Source organism: Amblyomma maculatum, chromosome 3, assembly GCF_055883805.1.
Source record: "Amblyomma maculatum isolate TAMU_Amacu chromosome 3, ASM5588380v1, whole genome shotgun sequence".
In the NCBI taxonomy this organism is placed as follows: domain Eukaryota; kingdom Metazoa; phylum Arthropoda; class Arachnida; order Ixodida; family Ixodidae; genus Amblyomma; species Amblyomma maculatum.
This window is the reverse complement of record NC_139346.1, coordinates 180,201,255-180,226,711: the sequence shown is the minus strand read 5'-3', so window position 1 is coordinate 180,226,711 and position 25,457 is coordinate 180,201,255. Positions and strand designations below refer to the sequence as shown.

Here is a 25,457-nt window from a genome sequence, read left to right as displayed (position 1 = left end):
GTGGTCGAAATTACTCCGTAGCCCTCCACTACGGCTCCTCTTTCTCTCTTTCCACTTTCACTCCCACCTTCCTCCCTTCCCTAACGGCGCGGTTGCGGTGTCCACAGAAAACAAGTGAGACAGTTGCCTCGCCTTTCCCTTCCTATAAATAAATCAGATAAATCAGATCAGTCAAGGGAAAAAGTGCGGGAGATACTGCGCCTTTTCCTTCCTATGAACCAATTTACAATCAGAATAAATTGAATTTTTAGTTCGTCTTTGATTGTTAGTTAAGCCTGAACTTTGCTATATTTTTCCTTTTCCGCCTTCTATACTGCACTACATATATAAGTGTCCCCTAATTTAAAGTTTAAAGGTGGGTACTTAAAGCAAAAAACTTCCAACTGAATGAATAATTGGGGACGCGAGAGCAATGCCTACGCGGAAGATCTGTGACGGCGCAAGACGCATGCGAAAAAAATTGGCTATTTCTGCATGGCCAACAAACCTATAGAGAAAAAGTTCATGTGTTGATATTTTTTTATTGTGATCGGCTAACGCTCTCTCATTTATTTAGAAAGCGCATTTTACACTAGCAGATAAGACGGGGCTGGTAAAGGTGGTGTTAGATATGATTAAACCTTTGTGCAGCTGAAGAACATAGTTGTCCATTGAAGGTATACCGCCATCACATGGGCTACGCTCTGACTTCTTTTCTGGCTGACATATTTACATGTCTGCAGTAACTAGACCGCTTGAACACCGGTGTCGGTTTGGGACTCTATAGGCATATAATTTGTGAAGAGGAACTCATTTTTAAAATCATATCAATCTGGATAGACTCGTTTATAATAATGGGCTTCCTGCTGGCAGATCCTCATCACAGAGATAAATCTCTGCCTTATTATCTTTTCCCGAAAGACTTTCTTAGCAGCGCTCGTTAAGCTACTCAAAAGTATGAAAGAACATCGCCGGGGTCTAGGTGTTGTTAACTGAGCTCCGAAATCGTAGTGAGTAAGGGTTGAAGTTCTCAAGGGTACCCCTGATTGTTCCTTTTCGATGTTGCAGCGGGTTCTAATTACTAACTTCGGCGGCAACTCCGGTCACCTGCTGAATGGCTTAAGCACGATTGAAAGAAGACTGCGTGCTTTGTAATCCACATAGGAGGTATGTGTACTTCCTTACTTCTAAAGAATCCCATGACGTAGATGTATCCTTCCAGGAGGACGGCTGAGAATCCACTTCCGCCTTGCGCCATGCTGGGAAGATCCCTAAAGTGGCCCCTCCTAACGTCGAACACTTCCACTGAAAAAAAAAAAAAAAGTAAGAAGGGGGGGGGGGAGGGGATCCGTAAGTTATTTATTGAAGGGTACAGCGTGACAACGTTAACGGCTTCTGTTTGCCGATTCCCCTTGCGAATCCTCGTTTGTATACGCCACTTTGCTACTGTCTTAATTCCTGATCATTGATTCGTGCCTCAATTATCACATGCGTAGTTATTAGCATATATGCGTAAGGTTGCAGGAAAGATCACCTAGCATAGATAGAGGCCCCTTTTTAACAAAGCCTTGATAACTTGTCTGCGTGGTTTAGGGGCAGCTTTTCGAACTGGGGATCCAAGGGTCCGGGAGGGCTGCATTCCAATCTCAGCCTCCCATCTCAAATGCGAGGGTTGTGTTGATTACGTCTGTCAATTCGGTTATATCAGTTCTTCTCGTACCAACGCACAATCCATGGAATGATGGGTACAAGGCCATGTCATCTGCTGCCAGGGACATGTCCGTAATTTTTCGCTCCCTACACTGACGCCGGATCTTGTGGATAGTGTACCTTTGACGCTATCGCTTGAAAAAATTCGAGTGTTTAAAGGCTATTTTCTTTTTAACGTGACGAGAAATATTGCGGAGTTGTGATGATTGCTAGCGTCGTAATCGTAATTTTGTATAAGGGTATACCCGTCGAAAAAATTACGAGGGACTTAAGCGACTAAAGTAGTGAAAGGCGAAAGCCTGAGGGCCGCATTCTGCTAAGCAACTGGCAGTAATTAATAATATAATTATTTAATTAGGCATCGAATAATTATCTAACTAGACATTAAGCAGATAATTAATAAATTAGTCATTCGTTAGTAATTAATCTTTGATTGGCATATGGCCATATAAGGCACGCATTCGCGCATTCTGTGGTGGTGCTCTGTGATTGGTCGAGACCTCTATGACGTCATCTCGCCTCGGCCAATTAGAGCCGCCGCAAAAGCGGGGCGCATTTTGTTCACGACAGCATGAGCCATTAAAGGCTTTCGCCTTAAAAGAATAGGTCCCAAACCCGCTCTGTGGAGTGGGACGACAGAGGAAAACATCGAACGAATTCTCTTTACTGGTCAGTTTTTAACTCGATAGTGTTGAAGGCCTCGTTCTCCAGAAGATCCGACATCGACGTTGCCGATTCGACGCTGAGCGAAAATTCACGGCACAGCCATGGGAGGCAGGTGTTTCTAGTTTGACATAACCAGCCACTGGTTCATTGATAAGCTGCATGATTTAATGATGCCGCTTGCTGACATAAATTTTGGAGGATCTACCAAATTCGGACCGTTTATTTGAGGTGGAAGGCTGGGCAGGGATCAACCTTTTAGTGCTCATGAATGCCAAATCAGGCACGTTCCTACGAAGGGATGTTGGTACGACGTGCTTAAAGACGCGGGGCTAATGTCTGGATAATGCGGTAGCTTGACACCGTATTCTAGAGAGGCGCAAGCTAAGAGGCGAGCAGTTAAGGCAGCGGAGACTGCATACACGCAAACGAGGAACTGCAAATGAATCTACACACTGTAGCCATTAAAGTCATCGCATCATGCCGAAAAAGACGGAGTTGAGGTGCCCTCATAAGCTTTTAAGGCGAGAACCTTTATAGCCACATGGATGTGCGCAGAAAAGTGTCCGTCCGTAAACGGTGTCACACTGTTCCTGTAGAAGAATGGCGTGCTTTATGAGTAAAAGATTAATTGTTGTACGAAATAGAGGATGAAAAATGTCTCTATGTGCAAACTTTTCCTGATGTGAAGTGATTAGTTAAAGGGACAGAACACTGGAGCCCCGCCGTGGTGGCGCAGTGGTAAGACGCCCGACTACTTTGCCGGAGTACCCGGGCTCGATCCCGACCGCGGCGGCTGCGCTTCGATGGAGGTGAAATGAAAGAGTCCGTGTTATCCGTGTGCTGTGTGATGCCAGCGCACGTTAAAAATCCCCAGGTGGTCGAAATTACTCGGTAGCTCTCCACTACGGCTTCTATTTCTCTCTTTCCACTTCCATTCCCACCTTCATCCCTTTTTTACAGCGCTGTTCAGGTGTTCACAGGGACCAATTCCTCTGAACAGAACACTGGAATGCAGGCATCGAATTTTTTTTTTCGGCGCAATAAAAAGATCGTTGCCTAAATTTTCATTTCCATAGTGGTTTTCGTAAAAACGCAGTAGAAATTTTTCACTGAGAATATTTTCGATCAGTGCATGCGCCCGTTTTAAGGCAGTTCAATTCTGGAAATCATGAGCAGCGACCGCGATGACACCTGGTGGTCGTCAAAAAAGACTCACCGAAAATAAATATAAATTTCACTCGTCAGGCAGTAATTAGACATTTTTTAGCATAGAGTAGCGTCCTTTTCAGTTCCCACACTCAAGGCTGTTACGGAGCAATAACGTACGCCTCGTCAACGAAAGTTTTAGTGGCCACTATCATCGTTCACGGAATTCAAAACACTGTGGCGCAATCTAGTGGCAAAAGCTGAAAGGATGCCTCTTACGATGCAGAAGGAGGGGTGGTTTCTTTTAAGGACGCACTGGAGAGAGCGTTAAATATAGTTAATTATGACAAGCATTCGAAGAAGAAAAAAGAACAGTGAGCCCTAACAAAAATCGGCGATAGTTTGCTGAGATGTAGTCACGTGGGGTACTAAACTGAACGAAATGGGGTTTCTCCGCAAGGTAGCACCTCAGTGGTTTTTATGCGATTTTCAATGGCAAAAAAAAAAAAAAATGTAAAGCTTCTTTTCTTTGACATTGTACTTTTGGATCTGTACTATATGAGCCAAGGTCTTTTAATTTCCATCATAATCTCATGACATATTTTCGCCAGTGTTCTGTCCCTTTAATTTGAGCTAAAAAGTCAATATGACATCGAAATAGCCAATGACGTATATATAGTTTGCAGACGTCAAAACAGCCACGAACGTCCAGATTGTACAAAATACGTAAAAATGGTGCAGAAAACGTGCAAAGAACGTTGCAAAGCTTTACTATCAGGCCCCATTATTGTATTACAACATTGAAAACAGACAAAAATAAAACAGGAAGAAAAGTATAAAACAGTATAATATCATAAAAATATCATTAAAAATATAATAAAAATTATTAATATAATAAAAAAACCAAATGAGCAAAAATAGAAAGAGTAAAAAAACTACCATGAAACAGAAAAAGCAGCAAAAGAAATGAAAAAAAAAAAGCAAATCAGTGAAAAGGCGGCAAGTGAGTGTAAAGAGTCGCAGGAAAGGCTTACCGCACTTAAGAGAGATCTAAGTGCCTCAAACGAATGTTTCTTTGTTTTCTTTGTAAAGAAAGACTGGCTTGGAAAGCGGTTAGGCACAGCTTTAAGGGCCCCACTCTGCAGAATTGAGGACTAAGCGTTGTTAGTGATTAATCAAGGCAATGAACCTGCAGGCGGGTTTCTATATTTATTTATTTATTTGTACATACTATCGGTCTAGCCTGGAACAAGATAGGAGTGGGTACAACATCAATTTTGAGGCAAATGCAGACCAGCAGGAACAGAAATGTAGTCAATGCAGTAGTTTTGGCAGGTACCAGGATAGGGTACTAAATGTGTGTGACAAAGTGGTCATATGAGATGGCCAAGTTACAGTAGCTGCAAACTCTTGTAGCTCCTTTAAACTTTGAGAACTCGGCGGCCTTTACATCCTGAGTTAGGCCTTTACATCCTGAGTCGCTGACAACGCCGCGAAATATGCGGCGTTAATATTGCCAAAGCGTCACTGATGGCCACTGTAGTTCACAGGAGTCGATGGTCACGTCGTCAGTGATACGTCAGTGCTCATTATTCAAGATGTCATGCTTACGATGGTCACGTAAGCATGGCGTCTTTTTGAGTGAGAGGAACCATTTTCGCACTACACCGCACGCAAAAAAAGAAAGCTGTGAAACAGAGTCATACTCGAGGTGTAGTCCATGCCTCCCCCGTTGCCGCCCATGACGTAAATCATATTGTCGTGGGCAACTGCACTGGCGCTGCTGCGTGGCATTGACAATGTTCCCACCCGGGTCCACGTATTCGACGAAGGGTCGTAGTACTCCACGCTATCCAGTGCTCGAAAGGTGCGCGTGCCGCCGATTCTGGGAAGCAAGAGGGGGGTATAAGCGCACGGAGTCAAGCTCTGCAAATGGAACATATCCAGATTATTTCTTTCTGAGATCCACAGAGCATTAGGTGTCACCATTTGGTTTGAAGCACTGTTTCGAAACATAATCGCGATCTACGATTCAAATTCTTTGCTTTCATATTTACTCTTTGTTTTAAGAAATACACTTCGTAATAAAGACTGCATTGATATTTCTAGTTATTTCATCAATTAGGGTGTAAACTGTTTGTATTGTATGGCCCATTTACGCATTCAAAGAGTAGTGATGTAATTTATTTTTATTCACGTGGGTGAAAGTTACCCTAAATTTTGTTTCCAGGCTATTACCACATATTACGTCCTTCTGGTTTTGTGAAGCTTCTAGTTTGAGCCCAAAGGACTTCTTAAGATGTACACTCAAGCTCCGCTTTTATTGAACGGCGCGCAAAAAAAGAAAAAAAAAATCAATGCAACCGATAAGACGGTGAGATGTTGGCAGTACGTATGGTCATGAACCAAGTCGTTTGTTGTACCCTGGCACTCGCATGTCTAGCATCCGCGCTCTTCTTGATCCAGGGATGGCGACAAGAATAGGTGGTATGAAATACAAAAATTATGGGTAACCCTTATACTCCGCCCTGAACGGTATGACATGATAGGCTTCCGTTTGCGGCTCCCCTTGCGGTTCTTTTTTCTCAGACATGTGGTTTCTGTTTGTTTAATCTTCGATCACTTGAATCGTGCCTCCGACATCTCAGATATTTTTATTACCCCACCGTCCTAAGCAGCCACTTATTCCTGGTACTGGTCGTAAGCGATTACCAGAAATGCATGTACAGCCCAGCTTTAACCAAGCTGTATTAATGTGGCCGCGTGGTCTATAGAAGTAGTGTGCCTGAAACGGCATCCAGGAGTACTCGATGTTGATTCCTATCCCAGCATCCTATCTCAAATGAGCTCCCCGAGTTGGCAGCTCCTTTCATCTTTGTGACAGCATTTGTTATCGCTACCTCAAAGACATCATCGACGAATGAGTGCTCGCCCATGTCACCCTGTCAGTTACCACCTGCCAGAATGATGCCAGTAATTGTTCGATCGATACGCCGACAACAACGACGCCGAATTTTCGGCAGAAAGAGGTACTTTAACGCTATACCGTTATTGATTTTTGCCAGACCTTGCAGAAAATTCAAGGTGAAAACCTTTTATGGGCCATTAGCACAAAATGCAGTGGCTTGGGTGTCCAGCGTCCAATGGCGTCAAAAATACGAGCATGCTCCCGCCTCGTGCAGACGGAGTAATGAGAAAGCATTATATTTCTCACCAAGATACTTTGTTGGACGAGTTGGTATTTATGAGAAGATGACGAGAGAGATAATGGAATCATATTTTATTTCAACGGACAATAAGTGTGTCAGCAAGACTTTTCTTGCTCTTTCAAGCAAAGAGGTGTCTTTTTTAAGTGACTTTTTGTGCAGCAGGTGAACCCAGGGGTTGTTTCACGTGATTGTTTCGTTTTCTTTGTTTTTTCTGGGCTTTGGAGTAAAGGGCTTAGGCACAGTTGTGAGTCAGCGCTTGTACTGTGGCTTTCTTTTATCTTGTCCATTGTCTTCGTGTTCGCTCTAATAATATAATATAATATAATATAATATAATATAATATAATATAATATAATATAATATAATATAATATAATATAATATAATATAATATAATATAATATAATATAATATAATATAATATAATATAATATAATATAATATAATATAATATAATATAATATAATAATGATTATATTTCTCATTGACACAAGCATACCTCTAGAAGGTAACAGCTGGCAGGTGGCATGGCTGAGCATTGATTGATCGGCGGGATGTGTAACGTCCCGAGGATTCATATCCATATCATTACCGAATGGGAATAGGTTGGGAATGAAAATGAGCGCGTGGATGGGTAACATGATATTCAGCTCGCGGGATTAATTTATATAAAATACTGAAGGAAGAGCAGTCCACTATCACAGAGTGTCAGATTAAAAGCCGACATTTTTCCTCAGAATATTTTCAGGAATAATATTGGGTTGCATGTAAGCGATTCAATGAAATCACAAGATTTGGACTTCATGAAGTCATTAAAATGAAGACATAGACAAAAATAGCCGTGCAGGCAGAGCTCTTGAGGCACCTATGAAGACCTAAGCTCCAGAAAAGCGAGAACGAGTATTCCTCGAACCATTGCGAGACTTGGAATACCGGTAATAAAATGTGTAAACCAGCAGAACTCAAAAACAAGTCTGGTAGACTATATTTTTGACAAGGATGTATGTTAGTAATAGGGTAAAATTAAAAAAAACTGTTTTGAAGGATGGTGACCATCTAAAAGTTTATGTGATGTCGCAAGGCGCCCGCGTCACTGACAGCTGCGGTCGCCGACAGGCGGGTAGGAGCCCAATAATGTTGCGCGCGCCCTCATAGCTAGCACAGATCACCCTTACCTTTCGCAGACCTGCAAGCAGCTTCTCAAACGGAGTATAGCAGACTTACGCATCTAATTCCGAAGCAACGTGCGAGCATGAGCATGAAATCTTATTTCAAAGTTTTAATATTTTCAAAATATTGCGAAACGTGCACGGGGGACTCAGCCGACGGTTTCATATTTTCGTGACCTATTCGTGGATTTACTCGGCCTTTCTTCACAAAGCGACAACAATGAAGTTGCACTGTAAAATCATAAAAATGTTTTTAAAACGCTGGTTTATATGTATTCCTTAGAGCCCCATCCCTCATTGAACGCAGAAGTGGCCACCAGTGGCGCTGAACGCATCGTCGATGCTGGCGGTTCCTGGCGGCGTGCACGACGCCTATAGACCTCTCCAGATTTACAGTGGGTCTTAAACGTGCAACAATTATGTTTAAATAAATCTGAGTCGATATATCTTACATGTAGATGCGTCCTCTGGCCACTGCAGACGCTGCGTGGCTTCTGCCTTCGTTCATGGAAGCCACCATGCACCACACATTCCTCTTGGGGTTGTAACGCTCTACCGTTTCAGTTACAGTATACCAACGGTCGTATACGCCCCCTATGGCGTAGATTAGGCCCTGCAATGGGGACACCAGGGAAGTAGATGCCAAGCGATAAAGGTCAAGCGGAAGGTACTTCTAATAAAAAGCTTATCAGCATGCTAAGTAGGTTGCATTACTCAGCACTGGTGTTTCTCACACGTTTATACAATGGCGGGGCTTGTTCTCGTAAATTAAATCAACAGTGGGCAATGGATGCGCTGTAAACGTAATACCAGTTGTCGATACCAAGTCACGAGTTGAAATATCAAGCAGACAGCTTTCGTGACAGCTAACGCAGTTTCTTTATCCCTGAGTAACATTCTAGCTTAATTCTGATGCATAGTATTCGTGGGAATTTTGTGAATCCTGACACGCCCCCTTCATCAGCTGGAAGGCAGCCAGTGAGAAGTAATACGAATAACTTAGTCGATATTGCATAGATATATTTTGACAGTGTACGTATGAACAGTACCAACTTTGAAACAGTGGTATGATAGCGCAATGATGCGAAGATGCAATGGCGCAAGCAAAGAAAAATGATTATTAAACTATATGATGATAACACGTCTCCAAACGTTGCGATGTCATGTGATATATGTTGGAGAGTAAAAAAAAAAGTGCCTTGTAAGATTGCGTATATATAAAACATCTCAGCGCTTTGGAGCTTGGTATAGTGAGACTATAATCTCTGACAGAGGTACTCAAGGAAAACTGAGTTCGAGTAATAAAGGTTGACTACATAAAACATAGTGAAGTATACGTGTAAACACCACTTCTCATTACCGCAATCAATGTTTGCTGTTCTGGATCTTTTCGTTTATTGGTGACGGATACCTGAGCCTAGCCCAAGAAGCTATTGACTCCTATCTGTGATCACAAAGTCCATTTCATCACTGGCGTTACTAATTTGGGAGAAGTGACGAAAAACAGGATAAGGTTTTAAAAATAAAATTTTCTGCTGTGAGCCTAGAAATGCGGGTTTAGGTTCGAAAAAGACCGAAAGTAAAGGAGATACAGGCTGTCTTAGCCCACACCAAGACATTTCTAACATTTTTTGGAAGAGAGTTATGAACGTAATTTATTGACATCCTGCCTAAAGCAAGAATAACAGTCAATATATTGACAGATTCTACGTAGGCAGGGTTCTTGTTTTGCGCCATCAATTTTCCTAAACGCGACTCTGATTTTTTATCACAGTCCCTTACGTACTCCTTGTGAGCGCAGGACCAAATTCAGACGCGAAATTTTGCCACGTTTCCGAAACTAGGCAATTTCTGTCTATATGGCTCTAAAAAGTATTTTAAAACCCTTCCTCAAAAGGTAGGCACCAGTGTTAAACTGACTACGGCGTTCACTCAATCTGCTGCAAAACATGGCTTCATATTTTTCTGATTAGCATCTGTACATTTAGGTTACCGAGAACTCCGTCCAATTTCTCTCCTTTCTGGAAACCGCTATTGCGGCTGTTTTGGGATACAGTGGTGTTTGGTCCCCAGCAAGAAAGCGTTTATAGCTTAGGAATTGGATTTAAAAATTGAATTTCCTTTCTTGCAATCGACTGTTACTGACGAATGTGAAGATTGAAAACTACTTATTAATTTCAAAGTCTAAGCAGAATTCTGAGTGATCCGAGTTTTAGCGTGTGCCCTGGCAACATTGCAGATTGCTCGCAAGAACGCCCAGGTTAGAAAGTTAAAGGAGCACCTTGGTTCTTAACCTTTCCCAACTGGCATGCAGGGTCGCATAGGCGTGGGGAGAGAATAGGTCGGGATTTATAAATAGCTTATATCCGATTGACCACATGATCGGGTTGATCTCGCAAATTGTCTACTGTAAAGGCACATGACATTCGTTAATAAAATGACATCGGTAGATAGGCATGCAAGCGTGATCCAGAAATTCGTTCTCTTCGGTCGTGGACGTGCTTGCCTGGAGGGCGACCAGGTTGAGACTAGTGCGGGCGATTGTTAGGTTGGCCTTCTTGCTCCACTCGTTTCGACTGACGTCAAAGCACTCCACCGAGCAGTAAACCTCGCGGACGTTCTTTCCACCCACGATGTAGATGCAGGAGCCTAGCACCGCTGCCCCATGCCCAAACCTGTGGGAAGAGGAAACCAGTGCATGTCGACAAGAGGCAAGGCGCAAAAATGAGAAAGTTATTGAAGTCGGCTCTAGTTGTCACACTTAAAATAAAAACAACGTTCTTAGAATAAAAGGTAGCGCAAAAGGACGAGCACAGAATGCATGACCAACTAGCCCAGCAACAAGTTTTATTAAAAACAAGGTTCTTCGAATGAACGCTAAGAAAGCGCCGTATTTCTTGATATTCAGGTGGCTTGCTTGGGTGGCGTGAACATAGCATGACCAGGGAGAACAGATGAACACTTGGTAACAACACGAGTGCCGTTATGCCTGATTGCGTTCTTGTATCTAGTAGCGCAAGCATTGGAACTTTAGAATAAGTACAAACTGCATTGTATAGCCTGCCGTTCTTCTGCCTACTGAGAAATTTGGACATAAAATCTGAATTCTTTTCACCGCTTTTCGCCCAGAAAAATTATGACATCGAGTATTGTTTTGACAGCATCGAATGATTCGCGGGTATTGTTGCGAAGAGGCAAGTTAGTGTAAGCTTCAATTTTTTTTCTTGGCCATAGTCGTGATTAAGAAAACAAACGTACTTTCAATTTTTAGAATTTTATTTCCTTTTACTACGCTTAAGTTTGCGCATGATGATGAAGTGGAGACAATCTCAGGCTTTTTACTCCATAGTGGCCAGTATGTATGATCATGTTGAGGCAGAATCTGGCCACAGAGATCATTTGTTGAGGAACTGCTTTCTACAGTATGTGAAGGTATCGGCAACTTGTTTCATTAGACAAAATAGGGCAACCATATTCAAGAATGCTTTTTTCTAATGCCTAGCTCCCATAGTCCGCACACAGGCACTTCCCGTCAATCACTCCTTGTCGCCGAGGAAGCATGATGTCTTGAAAGCATTATGTGTTTGTTCAGATTTCCCCACAATTACAAGCAGCTAGCCGAACTTCAGCTCGGCACTGCTGGCTGTTTTCTTTTCTCAAACGACGCGTGTTGCTAATTTAAGAGAGCTAATATGAAGTAATTGCTGGACACCTTGTTTTGCCCCACATAATGTCCACTCTACACTTGGTCATCCTCCTTTTCGTAAACACCAAAAAGGCGATTCAGCTTGCAATTTTATTTAAATGCATGTTTTTGCGTGGTAATAAAAACTACATTTTCGTTAATTTCAACTCTTCTGCCATGGTACCTAGAATTTAGTCAAAGAGGAGAGAAACTTCACGAGCGGGGGATCGACCTCATGCTGGTGGTTGGTGGGTGTGTTAGGTTTTATGACGTTCGTCTTTTTCTGAAATCAAAATATAACGAGCAAAGAAGTTTATCGGGTGATTGTTGGAAATATTGGGGCTTCATAGCCACGCAAGCATCTGCGCTTTAGATATTAGTTCCAACTGAAACGATGCCCCCAAGCACTCAAGGTTTGTGAGGAATTGGTTGAAAAGAATGGGGGACATGTAAGAGCCGACTTTAAGAATGTGACATGATAACAGTAATGCCTCCCGTTTTCCAAAACTTCTTGCGAATCATTGCTTGCGCACATAAACATTGCTGCTCGTCCGATAAGGAATCCTTGAATTTCTTCTTCTAATATCTCACACATACTCTTAGCATATATTCGAATTGGGAAAGGCCGTGCGGCTTATGTATCACGCCCCACTTAACCAAGCCGTAGGGACGTACCTGTGCGGCCTATAGGGCAGCATGTCTGAATCAGAATTCAAGAGTACTGGTAGGCGGGTTCTGATCACACCCTCCCCTCTGAAATAGAGGCCTGGGTTAGTAGCTCCTGAAAAATCAGCCATGTCATATCACGTGATGTCAGGCGACCCTATGTCCAGGTGGTGCCCGGCCCTGCCAGCCACCAAATACCACCTGCCAAAGCTACGTCCGTGATATTTCGCTCACATCGCCGATGCTGGATTTTTTGTGTACCGCTACCGCGTTTACAGAAAAGGGTGAGGGGGACACTTAAACACTGCCTTAAAGGTATAACACGATAGTCGCCTCTTGTATTCTGGGGAGCAACATCACAGGAAAATCGGACGAGGCACGAAGTTTATGCTGCAAAATCAGCCTCCAATTGGACAACGCTGAAGTCACAAAGGAGAGCTCCACGTGGACAGGCTCCGCAGAGCAAAGTTTATTCTACTCGCGTGCCATCTCCTGGCGCAGCGGCGAACGAGTACATCTGATCGCGGGAGTGTTCCTGTGGTGAATGCATGTCAAAGCGCCATTCGGCCACGTCAAGCAAAGAGGGTCAGAAACGCCAACATGCATTTTGCTACTTGTTTAGCAACTATTTTTATTATTAGACACACACTCATTAGCGTGCAAGCGTTAGATCGCGCTTTAAGTGAAAAGAACACAGCATATTTGGAGGCAGCTTTTCTACCAAATTAGCCCAAGTGTGGGAAAACGCCGAGTACTGTTAGTCATGATGATATTCATGTCGCATTTTTGGGCCTTCTGTTCGACCAGTAATATATGTTCTGAAAGGTGAGTCACTTGCCCAGCGTATTGGAGATGATCAACTTAAATCTTTTATAATGAAACGAGTTGGATGTAAACCAGCGCACTTTGACGATTCGGCCAGATTGTATTGTGTTACGAAATAAATGCATTGAAGAAATAAATGATTCGTGGCCTTGTCGGTAGCTTGATTATCGACCGGTCGGTTGATCGGTCGGTTGATTATCGAAGATTCGTGCGTTTGAACCCCGACGGAAATTTATGTATATTTTATTTACCTAAATTCAAAGTGCTTTTTAGAGTTAACCAGTTTCAGACAAGCTCCGACCTTTATTTCATATTTGAAGTGATATATTCAATTGTTTTCTTTCTTTACACCTTGGCATAACATGGGGTTCTTGACAGCGCCGACGCAGCCTTGTCCGCTGAACGAGTGTCTTAAAGCTACATTTAAAAAGTCTGCAGGGCAGAGGAGAATTTTCGTTACATTTAAGAGCATCGAAATAAGTACGTTTTCCTTGGCTTTTCTTGAGTACATGTCTCGGCGTTCTCTACAAAGTGTAGCAATCCACAAAGAAATGCTTGACTTGCGTGTGAAATACGCACGGAGTTACGTCACTATGTTACTTTGGAAAATTAGTTTTGCAAGGGGTGTCCCATGTAGTATTAAAATGATCAATATCTTCGATAGCTTCATGCCGTATATTTTCCCGCGGAAACAAATGTAGGTTAATATGGCAATACATTTTCTGAGAGAAAATTCTCTAAGTACTGTGACATAATTGTTCTATTATGCTCACGTGCAAGATTTAGTGCGGGAAAGAAATTTAAGTCTAAAATTATTTATTGCTTATCACTTTGTTCAGTGCTGCATATCATCATAGAATTCTTTTATAATATAAAGTCGAAACGGGCTCCAGGTGGCAGCTCAAGCATATTGCACGTGCAGTTTTACGGCCCCTGAAGTCACTTCAGACACAGATATCAGGGTCCAGTCGTGGGAAATGTAGATTAAAATTCGTTTTTTTTTCTTTTCGGCATGGACGGACCCTGCCTTCTAAAGGACCTGGTTGATATAGCCTGTCTCTAGTGAAGATCGACAAAGCAAACCTCGTTTGAATTTAAAGCTATTCAAATCACGCGAAATCATGAGCTGCCTTACCCAGGAACTTATTCCACAATTGTAGCACGCAGGTGGCTGCTATTTGAGCAGCCTTGAAGAGGTTGCGCAAGCCTGGCGCTGTGCTAATTTCACTTTAAATCATAGAATAATATACAAACGCATTATACGTCTTTCGAAACTGCCAGTAGAGTAGCAATAGGTTCAGCCACAAGGGAAATGAACACAAACGAAACAGACAAAGAAATGAGAAAAATTGAAATATGAAAAGCAAGCAAAAACGTTACGCCTTCGACAATTCACTATGGATCACGAGAGCATTAGCTCACGATGACTTAAAATTTAAATAGTCAGTGACACTTTTATATTTGTGGCATATTCAATTTGTATCGATAACACGTAAAATACTATACATATATGTGCACTATAATCTATGTCCATCGGCAAAGGGCCTCGCTGCTCTCCTCCCTCCTAATTTGCTCCGGTTGTATGCAGTCTTTCGTGGTCCTGCTGGATTAGATGCACACTTTAGGTGAAAGTAACTTTTTTTTTTTAATGTAGAACACTTAACTGCACCATAAGAACACTCTGAGAACAAAGACAACCCGGTTTAGTTCACATAAAATACGTCAAACAAACTCTTATTTTATCGCTTCCTCAAAAATATGTCTTGGCTGCTTTCCTCTCTACTCTACCTGTGCGAGATCTTTGACCAAGCGAATGAATTTTTGTTGGGACTCTTGATGAATTGTGATCACTTTTTGTTCTAGCGCGGCCTCAAAACAATACTGGCAGAGCCTAAAACAACTTCATCATGATAATTTCGTAATGCAAGAGCCATATTGGGCATCAATAAAAACCCAAGTTCATATCCTCTGTTTTCCTCGACAAAAATACCAAGAACCTTCTGCTTGATGGCGGAGATGGCACTTTTCCCAGCGGGAATTCCTAGGAAAGACCATGGTTTGCTCGTCAAAGGCGCTACATCCTAGTTAGCGGCTTGAATTAAGGGATGAGAGCTGCTCCAGTGTCGCTGTGGGTTCGGCCGCATCCACGCTGCTCTACGCAGTGCGAACTGAGAATATTGGATTTATGTGGTGCAGGAAAAGTTGATCTGCTCGTCGCAGTTTATCTTTTCAACAGGGTTGTAGTGAGTTTCCTGGAGAGATGTCGACAATATTTTCTCGAAGAAAGCAAGCGAGCAAATTGCATACCTGGGGGCTGTGTCTTGCTCGCCCAGGCGACGCCAGCTATCAGTGCGGCAGTTGTACACGTGCATGTCGCTGCTGGCCGTCCCGTACCGCCAGTCTCCGTAGCCGCCGAAGAGGAAGACGATGCCCTTCGGGAGGCGTGGGGTGAGCCACATCTGCGCCGATAGGTCCACGCCGGCGAACTCATCCGCCTCCATCGGCTGCCCGCACACAGTCTGCGCGGCGCAAGCGTGTCCGCGGAACAGCAACCATATTATTGTAGGAATGGATTTAACTGCTACGTTTTCGCCTTCCCTTCTCCGCCCATTTGTACAAAATTCGAGGAAATCCACATATCAGCTGTGTTGTTTGTTTCAGAAATAGGTGAAAATATTCAGTTGGATGCTAAATTTCGCTGAACGGCCCTGTAACTACAGCAATAAAAAAAATTAAAGATGAGTTAATTTTAGTGGAAGCGGAAATCGAATCCATGCCGGTATTTGATCCCGTTTCGACTCGAGAAGCATTTTCCAATCAAAGAGCCACTGCGAGGAGGCACCAAAAACAAAGCTACGAAATGCAGTGGAGGCCAGGTGTGTATATATCAGGTTATCTAGTCACCGATATCATCACACGTAAGTCACCTTTACTTACAGACACACGATTAAACCTGTCTGTGCGAACCAAGCCTACCGCTAAATACATTTACAATTCTAAGCTCCACACATAGATTTGATACAACTCGGCTACATTTTACTTCGCTCTGAATCAGGTGCGCTAGTGCAAAACAGAACGGAAATTTTGTCTACATTCTGCGCCTGTATCGAACCATTTATTTATGCCTGCGGTCGGCCAAACCATAACTCGCAATTTCTCAAGGAGGTAGGAAATGTTTGGACGCCTTTTTGCAAGCCTTTCAGGTGCTTCCACTCTGACGGCTGCTGGAACTGCATCAGAGGCACTCACGTTTACATTAAATGATTAGTCTAGTTATTTTAGCATGAAAGGGTAACTGACCTCGAATATCACGTTCAGGACCTGCACGCTGTCTTCATCGGCCTGCACTAGAGGATCCGTGACCACCGTCTCACATTCACTGCTCGAAAAAACAAAACAAATAAATGCCGTGCAGAGACTACAGTGCTACAGCGGATTTAACAAAATATTAATGAAGCGTTAAATCTGCGGAGGATGTCAGTGGGTATCGTTGATTAAAGCACGGAGCGAGAATTTATGAGAACGCTTAGGGCGCAAGTACCAGACTGGTGCGTTGCCCTGGGTTGTCCTGTGCCTTCTTGAAGATGCATGAGGTAACAGGAAACACTGATACTCGTTCGGACCACCCCGTTTGCAGAGTGCGTAGGAGAACTTCTACCGCACAAGCATGTTTTACATTGTTACTTGAAAACAGCGCGGAAAGCTTTCTAAGAAAAACAAACCTCAACAGAAATACCGATCGCTATCGCACAGCGCACAGTGTCGTAATAGCACAATCAAGCTGCGCTGCTCTGATGAATGTTCGCAACGTGGTAGCCTTCGGTGTATTTTATGAACCGGTAGAGAACTCGGCAAAATGAATTCACTATAAGAGGCAAGAAAGTACTTTGCGATTCCGAGCTTTGTGTCATGTTCAGCCTCTGAAGAGTCAAAGCACAGCGCTAGGGGAGCCACTAGCCAGATGGTGGATTAGCACGTAGCTGACGTCATGTCACACGATGCGCAGGATTTTTATATCTTCTAGTATCGAGGTGATCGCAGCGCCAACGTTGCTTCTGAAAGGAGGCTATGAGAAAACGAAAGTTGGTTTACTTATCCATAGACCGCAAAATTTTAACGGCAAATTAGGTTTAGTGTGGTTTATGGAGATTAACGTACAAATCGACTCAGGCTATGAGAGGCGTCGTAGTGGTGGGATCCGGAAGTTTAGACCTTCTGAGGTTCGTTAACATTGCCCAGATATCCCACAGCTGTTTGTTGTGGGATATCAACACACGGTTGATATCCCACAAAACAACACACGGTTGTTTTGTTTTTGCCCCCATTAAAAAGTTGGTTGGTTGGTTTGTGGGGTTTAACGTCCCAAAGCAACTCAGGCTATGAGAGACGCCGGAGTGGAGGACTCCGGATATTTCGACCACCTGGGGTTCTTTAACGTGCACTGACATCGCACAGCACACGGGCGCCTTGATTTTCGCCTCCATCGAAAAGCTGCCGCCGAGGCCGGGATCTTTTCGATGGAGGAGTGGCCGCCGCTGCCGCATCCTGCATTATTTGATTCAGCAGTCGAGAACCCTAACCACAGAACTACCGCGACGAATTAATAGCGCAATCAGACTTTCGCTTAAGAACGGAGGATTTGTGTGCTTAAAAAAGCAAAAAAAAAAAAAAAAGAATAAAAACGTTGGCTGTGGTTTAGCTCTGGTTAACCCTAGTTAAATTGCGATAGCAACGGCTGCATGGCTACGCTTGTGGTTAAGCATTTGGTTTAGATCTATTAAGGAGAAAGCCTTTAACACCTCTTTGTTGTCGACAGAAGATGTCAGAAGATGTCACCAGAGATGTCACTCTTTCGAGAGCGAGAGAAAAAAATTAGAAGGGTTCAACGCTGCTGAACCGAATAAGGAGCGAAATCATTAGCTGCGGGTGACCGAGCGTTCTTTTTCTTCTTCTTCTGTTAGGCGCAGTGCCGGATCGGGGACCACGGACACGGACACGACACGCAGCGACGAGCGGTTAGACCTGGCGTAGTGTTGCTTTCGCGACAAAATAAGTTAATAAACCTTGTATCCAGCAGGAGTGGAACCTCCACCTTTGTATCCCAGCCCAGCTCTTTAACAACTGCGCCGTACGTACCCCTGACTTTGGCACACTACATAACACGAAAGGAAACTCTGACCAAACGTGAAACGCTCTTCTTAATACCCCTTGTCTACCGTGAGGATGTTAGCGGGATTCCGCGAGTAACATATACTGTGCCTTTTCTTTTCTGTAAACGAATTGTAGAACGCCGGTGAGCTTTGATGCGTTCAAATCATGCTGGTTGTGTTCGACAAGGGGCGCGCGATATGTACCGCCACAACAGGTCATGACGTCACCAGACGATTCATACATATACGAAGTTGACCCCGCTGGGCGTCCGATCCAGGCTCCGTGCGGCGCCTTTCATTTGCCGCTTCCTCGAACGCGCCACCACACAGCAAACATAAGCAGACCCAGATATCTAGGAGGATTTAGTAAAGCAGGCATCAGCGGCGTTTGAAATTGATTTACAGAATAGAAAAGGCGCAGTATCTGTGCGCGGACACATGTACCACACCGTAAAAGAAAAAAAAACTGATTTATTTATAGGAAGGGAAAGGCGCGGTAACTGTCTCACTTGTTTTCTGTGGACACCGCAATCGCGCCGTAAGGGAAGGGAGGAAGGTGGGAGTGAAAGTGGAAAGAGAAAAAGAGGAGCCGTAGTGGAGGGCTACGGAGTAATTTCGACCACCTGGGGATCTTTAACGTGCGCTGACATCGCACAGCACACGGACACCTCTTCGTTTCGCCTCCATCGAAACGCAGCCGCCGAGGTCGGGTTCGAACCCGGGTACTCCGGCACAGTAGTCGGGCGTCTTACCACTGCACCACCCCGGCGGGGCACCGTAAAAGAAGGGAGGAAGGTGGGAGGGAAAGAAGAGAGGGAGATGGAGGTGCCGTTGTGGAGGGCTACGATTCACTGCGCTATAATGGCTTTCGTCTCATCACACTTTCGTGGTCCGAAGTGCCCCCTAGAATTTCTGTATAGACAAGACAAACTGTTCACGTAACAACTAGGGGTTTATTCTTTATACCAATGATGACGTTGGGATGATCGGTGAAGTAGAGAGACTCGGTTTCAACTCTGCTGACGACGTGCTGGTAAAGGCGTTTATTGGAATTTGGAGGGCACTTAAGCTCCACTTTTAATGGTATGACGTAATAGCGTAGGCTACCAGCCCACATATAAAGCCCCGCTTTAACCAAGCCGTTTGAATGTGCCTTAGTGGCCTATAGTGGTAACGTAAATAACAAGGTCGTGGCAGGCTGATTCTGACACAATCGTCCCATGTGAAGCGAGAGTGTCCTTGATGAGCCGAACTGGCTGGTGTAGTGTTGCTTTCGCAACAAAAATCACGGGCTAATTTTGCAAGTAAATGGCCTTCGTCTACCTCCATTTGGTGCGGACTTCAAGGCCTAGGCTTCATTTCCATTTGTTCACTTCAAATACAGTGTTCATGGACCTCAAAGAATTGAAAATAATAGACAAATGTTTAAATGCAGTTGCATATTAAACCAGCGGACAAGTAATTATGTACCCAGCACCTTGCATCGCTCTTTATAAACAAAATCAGTTGAAGCTTATTTGAACCTTTCAATAACTGCATGATACTCGCAGGCCAACACTGCCGAACAAGTTTTTTCACAACCCACAAATTAATCACTGCAAGTTTTGTGGCGAAGAACGAAGCGTGGCGTGCCAGCTATCTGCTCTCGGGATAATTTGTTCTTATAATGCGTGTTTTACTTATTGGCACCTTAAAGGCATAGGCACCTTAAACACACACCTTTGCCTCGACGAAAAAAAAAAAAAAACAAACAATCGCATTGAGTACTAAACCGGCACGACACAAGACTCACCGAATGGTACACTGTATGAATCGTACACATGGCAAGAGCTGGGCCAGGTATTTCTGTCTTTCGGCGACGTCCGCAGAGATCCACTTTCGGATGGCACAGAACGAGTCCTCTACCTCGTTAGGTGCATTCAGCCGATCATCAGCCAAAATGGCCCGCAACTCATGGAACGCGAGCGACTGGTAGTCGGCGCTCTCTCTCCAAACCTGCGTCAGGCCCCCAAAATGGTGCAACTAACTCAACAGTGCCAGATGCAGAGCTTCTGAAGTATTCTGCTCTATGGTCCAAATATTACCTTGCTGAGCCAACGGTTACCAGTGTTAAATGCTCGCGCTCGGCAATCCCAGAAATTATGGGGACACTCAAGCTCCACTTTGAGGGGAATGACTCGCGGAAGCCAAGGCTACCAGGCCCTGCTTTAACCGAGCCGTATGAACGTGCCTGCGTGGCCTAGCGAAAATTCTCTATGAGTCACAATAACCTCGTACAGATTTGTCATACTAATTTCTTATAATTCTCATATAATCTCATACAAATATCATTCAACGTATGAGGAATATATGAGATTATATGAGATTTGTATGAGGTTTGTACGAGTCTTTATGAGAAATCTGTATGAGGTTATTGTGACTCATACGGTTTTTTCGCTATATCATGAATGCAAGGGTCTTGGCAGGCCGATCCTGATATCACCTTCACATATGAAAGGAGAGGCCCGAGTTGGAAGCTCCTGCTAAACGTAATATCGGACAACCTTATCCAGCTAATGAATAGCCATATCAACTGCTAGCTATTGCATGCCAGTGCCATGCTCGTGATTTTTCACTCACAACGCCAATGTCTTATTTTCGGGGATCGAGGGCTTTAGCGCGGTTGCGTCAAAACTGTTGGATGCCCATGCCGCAATATAAAGATTGTACCTCGGTGAAGTTTCCAATCAGAAAGCGAAGGGCGTCAGCTGCCAGGAAAGAGTATCGATGCTTGAGTGCCAGGTGATAAGTCCCGATACAAGTGTCTGGTGCAAGGTTCCGCTCTAGCATGTTGAGGCAGTGACGGCGAATCTTGTTTACCTGCATCGTCAGAGTGTAAAGCATAAGTTGAAAACCACCGCATTGACCAGGTGTTGAATGCCCGGGGTGCAAACTGTACAGAACAAATTTCATAAGAGACACCTCTACTTGCCCATCAAAAACAGTGTAGCGCGTACTTGAAATACAAGAGGTGTCTAAAACTAATATTGTTACTTACTCAGTACGTAACGGAGATGTTTATTTGTAGTCTAAGCGCTGCGAGTCTGCAAGGCACACCAAATTCTTTTTCTTCTCTCCATCTTCTTCCTTCTCCTGACGACCCGAAGCACGTGACAACATCTTTTATTAGTTTCCTCGAACACTATTCACAAAAGGTAATCAATTCACATATATTCTTATTATTGCCTCGAGCTACCATTGAACAAGGGCATGTGTGCCTACTTCGTACCAACCTTTTGAAGTGGAAGCTTTACTAAGCCATCCAGCTCAAGCCTTTACCGTTAGTGTCGGTAGTTGTCGGTAGGGTCAGTGACAGGGGGTAGCTGGTAGCTGACATTACCGCGCACTTACTTGGCTTAAGGTTGCCTGAGTGTTCGGCCGGAGCTGCCAACTTGGCCTCTCCTTTCATATGGGAGGGTGATATCAGACTCAGCCTGCCAGGACCCTTGCATTCACGTCAGCCCTTGGCCACGCAGGCACGTTGGTATGGCTTGTTTAAAGCAGGGCATTATACGTGGGCTGGCAGACTAGCCTACACTATCGAGTCATACGCTTAAAGGCGGATATTGTTTCCCATAATTCGGCCACAGGTGTAGCCAGGTAAAAAAAGATCCCGCTTCCATCCAGGTTTAACCATAGCTAAACAACAGCTAACTTTTCTTCAAGGCGCCACAATGCCCGCTATACCAGCTTTTTCCTTAAAGGCGCCAAGAAGGGCTACAGGGACCATTGTACCAGTTGTTTCCTTCAAAGTGCCAACACAGTCCACAACGTCCGATCTACCGCCTTTTCCCTTCAATGCACTTCAATGCGCGAAGATGAACCACAATGCCCGCCCTACCAGCTTTTTCATTCAAGGCGCCAAGACGGGCCACAACGCCAGCTCTATTAGATATTTCTTTAAAGGCACCAAGACGAGCCCCAATATATTTATAATTTATTCCTCAAAGGTCCGGTGACATTACATGAGGGGTGGGCTGTGGAATTTAATATGAATACAAAATATCTTCGATGGCGGTTTTGTATTGGCTGGTTGGTGATGGTTGCCACTTCGGATGGAAGGCCATTCCAGTCTCGAGCTGTTTTCAAGAAAAAAGACTGATAATATGTATCGGTGCAGGCTTTCATTGGATAGACGGCGTTAGGGTGAGAGTTACGAGAAATGCGATGAGCACGTGTGATAGGAGTAGTTTCAGGATCAAAGGTATGATCCTGATCCTGATATACTCAATGCAGCATGTGAACAAAAGCAATTGATGGATTTGTGCCGGATTTGTACCTGCTTTTTATCCTTCTTACAGTACTGACTTGATTTTTCTTTACGCACTGCTTCTTAACTGAGTTGAACTAACGTACCTCGGAGGCGTAGAAGTCTGATTTCACTTAACTACCCAATATTTCTTTTTTGGTGTCGGTGTTACCTGTAACGACATGACTGAGTCACGACCCTTTCCGAGAAACGCTGATTTTTAAATCACGCTGAGGCCGCCTTTTTTGTCAAACCGAACCACAGCCATTTTCGGGTTAAAACAGGCTACATAAGGCATGTATGCCTTTGTTCAAGAACGGCGTAAAGCCATCAAAATTCACTGAGATCACATTAAAACGTCACAAAGCCCGGAAGATTTGCGGCGGCCGTACTTGGGACTTTTATAAAACTTACACAAAAAATTAGAAAAATAAGAGGACCATTACATTTTCAGAAACTTCTTGTAGTATGTTCAGAAGTGAATTTATACTGAGTCTCTCTGGCTTTTCCTGCAGGTATCCCCACTTAGATCGGAACTAGAGGTGAATGTAGCTTACCCTCACTTGGGTACGGAATCCCTTTAGCATTGTCACATAGTAAGGTCTCGACAACAGTCATCGAGGACCGCAGAGTGCCAGCGAGTTAGGTAGGGCCACAGACTCAACGTCAGGTGCCCAGTCGAAAACACTTCGGTTTTATCGCCTCGAAGAGGTACACGCTCGCGATCAGGCAGAACAAAGACGAGGAATGCACCGATTATATATTTATCTCTGGGGTAAATTAGGCATCGTTCCGATGCTGGACGAGTATATTTGAAGGAAAAAAAATTGCTTGGAGGGCAGTCGTTCGGCGCACAAAACATTTACTCTGTCGGCCGTTATAGGGTTTTAGATGGACTACGGGACCACAGGGACTGCGGGACTGCGGAGAGTAGGGACTGCGGAGAGTAGCGACCATGGTGAAAAATAGAAATGTGTATCAACGATGCCGCTTGTCCTGGGCTCCGAGCTTTGCAATATAGTCTCGCAGTTCCGCTCCCTGCTGACAGGCGGCGCGGGCATGCTCCCGCCGTTTGCGTCGTTGTCGTCTTTGTCATCTGATTGCAGTGAACGCGCCATTAAACGTAAATTTTGTACGGCATGGTGCTCTAATTCGCTCTGTATTTTTTTTTTTTTACTGCAAAATTACCGCATTTTGATTGTGGCTGTGTATGGTGCTGTCACCGGTGCTCCGGTGCGTCGACGATGGGACGGAAGGGCTATGCTCCGCTATGCGCCACAGGCTAGAAGTCCGGCAAAGAAAAGTTGTCGCTGTTTTCGGCACCAAAGGAAGAAGAACGCTTGAAGGTTTCAAAAAATGTTATCTCACATGAGGAACGTTTGCTCCAACCTTCAGACCTTTTATGGGAGCAGCATGTAGAGCCTCATCTCGCGTCAAAATCACGGGAATATATATTTACAAGGACCACCTACTCGTGAGCGCTCCGAGGCGACCGTGTCTTGATTGGTTTGTTTGTTGGGTTTAACGTCCCAAAGCAACTCAGGCTATGAGAGACGCCGTAGTGGAGGACTACGGAAATTTCGACCACCTGGGGTTCTTTAACGTGCACTGACATCGCACAGCACACGGGTGCCTTTGCTTTTCGCCTCCATTGAAAAGCGGCCGCCGAGGCCGGGATTCGATCCCACATCCTTGAGAACAGTAGTCGAGCGCCGTAACCACTGCGCCACACCGGCGGGGCGACCGTGTCTTGAAAAATGTGTAGTGCCAAAAAAGTTTCTTTCCTGACTTCTCAGCATGCCTGCCGAAAGTCAGCAAGTAAAGAAAAAGGTCTGCTAAGAAGCACGGCATTTCGGTGCCAAAGAAGTGTCACAGTTTTCACGAGCCACTCGATGGTCCTCAAGACGATGCGCCGAATTAAGATCCGTACGTCTACGGAGGAGGGCCTGCAGAAATCATCCTCATAGGACACCACATCGTGTCGTCTCAGCTACATGCTAGAGGCGTCGCCGAATATTTTGCTTTCGAGCTCTTGGCGGGGCTACCATCGACTCGTGACGGTCTAGGTTGAGTCAGAAGCGTTCCTAAAAACCTGTCTTCGAGTTCTAATTTATGTACTGTTTTTCTTGTAAGCCGTGCGTAGCTTTTTACAGTCTCCAGTGACACCAATTTTAGAGTTTCTTGCTCTTTACAATAAATCTAGTCATCTGTGCCCAATCAATTGAACGGTGTTAATTACGAGTGCAATATATAACCAGTTTCAGTATAACATGTGGACCGATTCACAAAATTAAACAGCCTGCGCGCGCTTCTTTGGCATGCTTGAGACAGTTTATTCTGTTCAGCTCAGCCCGCCATAACGAAAGAATTATAATCGCCCACAACCGTCCACACCATTGCTCAGACGAGCTGCATTTCTGGGACTAAATTCCGTGAATGTTTTTCGGTTCGACATGTTGATAAATAACGGATGACCAATAAATACAGGCCTCCACTCTTTATAGGCCTGATGGCAAGTGAATTGTGGGGAATTTCTAATGTTTCTTACGCATTAAAGGCCCGACGGTCACAAGAACTACTGCTAAACATTGAGAAAATATGCGCCTGATTTTTTAGTTAAAAACTGATTGTGGCTAAGGTTTATACTTAAATTAAGTGTTCATATTCCGTCTCAATGTATACTTCCCCAATATTTAAGCATTTTCTTGCTATCTTCTACTGGTGCGCCATCTTTCGGAACGCTGGAAACTGCGAGGGTTTATGTGCAACGTGCGGAGCGGTCGTTGAGAGAGCCTTCTATTCTTACACCGTGGTCAGGACTTTTGAAAGCCACCAGTAAACACCTTAGGTTAGCTCCCCAACTGGTCCAAAATATTGGCAGAGGAGCATCTCGCTGAGGCCTAGGAAACCAGATCCACACATGATCTCCGGTTGAGTACCAATCATAACGATGTCGGCGGTTGCA

General features: G+C 44.3%; 1 protein-coding gene across 1 annotated transcript in view; it reads right to left on the bottom strand.

Annotated features, from left to right (window-relative positions):
- Positions 1-8,326: 8,326 nt before the first annotated feature.
- The window catches only part of LOC146197070 (kelch-like protein 10), a 30,154-nt gene continuing 13,023 nt past the window's right edge, over positions 8,327-25,457 (bottom strand). The window contains exons 4-9 of the mRNA XM_084597120.1: positions 20,914-21,063; positions 19,997-20,199; positions 16,355-16,433; positions 15,362-15,573; positions 10,385-10,553; positions 8,327-8,491 (exon numbers count right to left, since the gene is read on the bottom strand). Coding sequence (XP_084453246.1) covers positions 8,327-8,491; positions 10,385-10,553; positions 15,362-15,573; positions 16,355-16,433; positions 19,997-20,199; positions 20,914-21,063 — 978 coding nt within the window. The remainder of the gene's footprint in view (positions 8,492-10,384; positions 10,554-15,361; positions 15,574-16,354; positions 16,434-19,996; positions 20,200-20,913; positions 21,064-25,457) is intronic.